General features: G+C 35.7%; 1 protein-coding gene across 1 annotated transcript; it reads right to left on the reverse strand.

Moving 5' to 3' along the window:
* Positions 1 to 293: 293 nt before the first annotated feature.
* LOC133863742 (ethylene-responsive transcription factor ERF113) lies at positions 294 to 3,419 on the reverse strand. The gene is made up of 2 exons (XM_062299823.1): positions 2,925 to 3,419; positions 294 to 1,278 (listed from the first exon to the last, which is right to left on the reverse strand). Exons 1-2 carry the CDS (start codon positions 3,067 to 3,069, stop codon positions 767 to 769), a joined length of 657 nt encoding a protein of 218 aa, XP_062155807.1. The 5' UTR covers positions 3,070 to 3,419; the 3' UTR covers positions 294 to 766.
* Between the last annotated feature and the right edge of the window lie 726 nt (positions 3,420 to 4,145).

A 4,145-nucleotide genomic window follows, 5' to 3' on the forward strand; every position in this document is an offset into this window, starting at 1 on the left:
CCTTTTTGTGGTTTGGCTTTTTGTGCATATTGTTCTCCCCTGAATTGTGCAGGATTGAGCTTTTGTTTTGTTGCAGCTGGCCCCGGGAGCCTTGTGGCTGGTCTCCTCTTTGTATTTTTTTAGCTAGTTTCAACAAATTACTTATTCATAAAAAAATTTTAAAAAAAAACCTCTGAAGACAAAAAAATAAATCCAGCTGAAGCAGTACATGTGCATATCCGCGGTGCAACACAAATTTAAAGTACGTACGTATAATAGTTCATCTACTAATCTTAATTCAAAAATTACTGATATATATAAAAATAGAACTCTTTAAACTCATATTCATATCAAAGTTAAGAAGGTAAAATGCACTCCTTCAACCTTGATCTAAGATGTTCACGACATCATATAAATTCAAATGAGCGAAATAAACATCAATATTCCAAAATAGACAATAACTGAAGCCAAATCTATTACAGTTAACCAGTTTAGGTACGTATCCCGAAATCTACTACTCTCATTATACATGTGGAAGATGGTCCAATTGGGGTTACCGATATCCATGTCCTTCCCATACAAAAAGTCAGACAAGAGGAGCTTCCAAAACGCCAAAACAATACTCATGGAAGCTCTTGATAACCTTGTTGTTGACATCCTGGTTGATTCCGTGGGGATATATAGATGTCTTCTATTGAAAGAATCGAAGAGATCGAAGACTTGGCAATAATGATAACATCACTCAGAAAGGATAGATAATAAACTAAAATCATATTGTAGCTCGATACTACTCGCTTGGGTTACTAGAATCAATGTCCTTGCCACTCTCTTCCTGTTGTTGGTGGCGTTGATGTGGTGGGGATGAAGTACTTGATGAAAATTGTGAAGGAAAAGATTGATCTTGATTAAAAAGACTCGAAGTGTAATAAGGGAATTCGACATCAGAACTGGAAAGAAGTTGTGCATACTGGTATAGGCCAGGGAAAGCTTCCTGTGGCAATGGCGGAGGAGGAAAATCTGGCCTGGGAGTTTGTACAGGCTGGGGGACGCTTGTATTTCCACCGCCATCCATGAGATAGCCGAACCCGGTCGTTCCTTGAACTCGTTCAGGAAAATTAAGCTTGGCCTTGGTCCCTTTAAACTTTAGAGCTGCTCTATCGTATGCCATGGCTGCATCCTCAGCTGTGTCAAATGTGCCGAGCCAGACTCGAGCTGCTTTTCTTGGGTCACGTATTTCGGCTGCCCATTTTCCCCATGGTCTTTGTCTTACTCCTCTGTAGTGTCGTTTCCTTGCGTTCTCTTCACAAAGTCATGCACGCAAAGAAGGGAATTAAGGCCATAGCACATAAGATATTGCATGATGCATATATAAGGTTTGAGGAACACGTACGTAATTTTACTCTATGTATATCCACAGTCATCGAACAAAATAACAAAATAATGCTCTCTCATCATTCTTCAACGTACACATCCAATAACAATTTGTTATTATTTTTTTTTTTTGAAATGTATAACTATTTGTTCTGTTACTCAATGCATGCACCCCCGCCCATCTCCTTGGTATCATGATTTTTCATGCACGCACAATTTAGAAGCTAGAAGTGGGGTATAAGCTGCGCTTTCCTACAATAAAATACTACTGGCCATGACAAAAAGAGTACTACTTAAAGTGGTTTGAAGTCCCGACCACGTGATATCCACAAGTTGAAGGCGATAAAAGTTCGATCGTGAAATGCTTAACTAAAGTGAGGAAAGCCTCAAAGAATCTATTTTGTTCTAAAAGAGATAAAAGTGCACAAGTTCAAGGTGCTTCGTTTTTCTTACTTAGAGCTGAAGTGGGCCGGTGAGGAAAACTCATGCATTTAACGGAAGAATCATGTGACAACAACCTTTTTTTTTTTTTTCTTTAACCTAATTCATTGATTTAATTTGATATTTAATGACTACTGGAAAAATATGTGGGGGAGCAGGATTAATTTGTTGTTCGATACCCACTATTTTTGATCAAGTTATATAGGCAAAATATCGAAGATGGTGTTCATATCATCAGGAAGACTTCGACGGGAACTAATTTTATCACCAAGAAACCATTCTGATCAATAAGTGGCTGACTTTTTCAAGGTTAGGCACCGTCAACCAAAAAACGTTTCATTGTTAGAAAGCTTAAGAAGATGGCGTAAAAGATATAGTACAATAATATAAAGGATAAGGTCCAAGGTAAGTTGGTCAAAGACGGAAGAAATGGAAGGATAGTAAGCCACGGAACTGAGAACGTGACTAGCTATAGCAGACAGATTTTAATGCTTATATAGCTTGTTTGGGAGATGTGAAAAGATTTTCATTCAATCAAAATACATGAAAAATAGGGGAAAGAAAACATGAAAAGACTGAAATACATGGAAAATGTGGAAAGAAACATGAAAAGAATGTATCCCATTTGGCCATTTCCATTCGAGAGAGATCTAGACAAGAGAGAGACAGAAAGATCGAGAAGAGTTCTTTATGGAAATTAAGTAGGATACATTGAACTTGGCTGAATATAAAAGACTGATTAAAGAGATATTTTCTCCTGAAGAATCTTTTTGTCCCATCTGAATCTGGTAGGGTTAAGTCACAGAATAGGTATTACTCTTTAAATTAAGAATGGGTACTTAGAAACACAAAAAAAAATTAATTACCTCTACTAGCGAAGATGATTTTTTCCTTTTCTGAAAACTAAAAAAGTAGATAAGACGATAGAGATAGATCTTTGACAAACAACTGTTATAAGAAGAGCAAATAAGGGAAACAAAATCAAAAAGCTTTGATAATTTAGGCTGTTTATTCAACAACAAACATATGATTTACTGTGTCACATCTAGAGCCCCAGTAACTTTAAAATAAACTGAGAAAAAGTACCAAAAGTGTAAACTAGAAAGTGCTAATACTCGAGCCATTTTTGATACCTTGATCTTGCACCGGTTGAGATGAGTCAGGTTCTTCTTTCACCGCAGTACTCCCTGGGATGGTTAATGGGGTTGACTGCACCGGCGTTGGCTTATCATCAATTTTTCCTATAACCTGAGAGAGAGCAGTAACCATGGCGGACATGTCGGTTTCTGACCAAGAAGATGCATAATCTGGGAAGTCATGATGCTCTTTCTCTTTCTCCTCCGATGCTTCCGAAGGAAGTGGCCGCTTTCCATGCCTCCGATCCACCTTTCAACCTTGTCAAAAGCTGATCGATCTAATGCTGTTCTTATGATATTATTGTAGCAGTGGGGGCTTTAGAGCATGATCTGCTTATGTAAAGCTAGCAATTGGTTCGTTTGAAAATCTAAAAAATGGAGACCTAACCAAATCAAGGAACTTCTCTTAATTTTAGAAAGCAGGCAGGAGGCACCAGAAAGAGGAAAATAGGGTAAGGTTTTTATTGTTTAGTCTTGAGAGTTTATCTTCTTATATTTGGTAGTGTGTTTAAAATATATATATATATAGATGAGCTATGCTAGGGTTACTCGTAAGTGAATGTACAGTATCAAGAACTCATCTCTTCTTTAAACAAGTGGCAGGGTTGTTCAACACATTAAATAACAATATGCCATAATGACATAAATTTCCTACGACTTACATATAAGATTAACATGTATTCTTTAGTATGTGAGAAGTACATATTATTTAAATAGTAGGTGCTTCTTACATGCTTTTTTAATAGGATTAAAAAAAAAGGATTTACAATTATCTTAAACCATATTTGTTTAAGCAAATTAAAGAACTTCTGTAACATAAACTTGAAAAGAATTTTATAGATATGTGTCTTTTAATTTATGCCTAATAATGCATTATAGAATAAATACACAGGCTTTGTATTTATAGATTAGGTCAGGCACCTTAAATTAAAATTTTACTTTAATTATTCATCTCATCAAAGAATAAAAAATCAATTTCAATTATGATTTCACAAATAATTTTTTATTTTGAATAAATTACCGAATACCTTAATTTGTGTCGGATTAAGCCACGTGTACATGCATCATGTCTGCCAAACTTTAATTATTATGAAATTTTCTAACAAGGGACAAAGTTGTTCTTTTATTTGGAGGCGTTTGACAACCCCTTATTTTTCCGTTTCCTTATTTTCATTTAATTTCTTTAAAAAAATATCAACTTCAAAAAATTCCATCCGT

Source organism: Alnus glutinosa, chromosome 1, assembly GCF_958979055.1.
Source record: "Alnus glutinosa chromosome 1, dhAlnGlut1.1, whole genome shotgun sequence".
NCBI classification, from domain to species: Eukaryota; Viridiplantae; Streptophyta; class Magnoliopsida; order Fagales; family Betulaceae; genus Alnus; species Alnus glutinosa.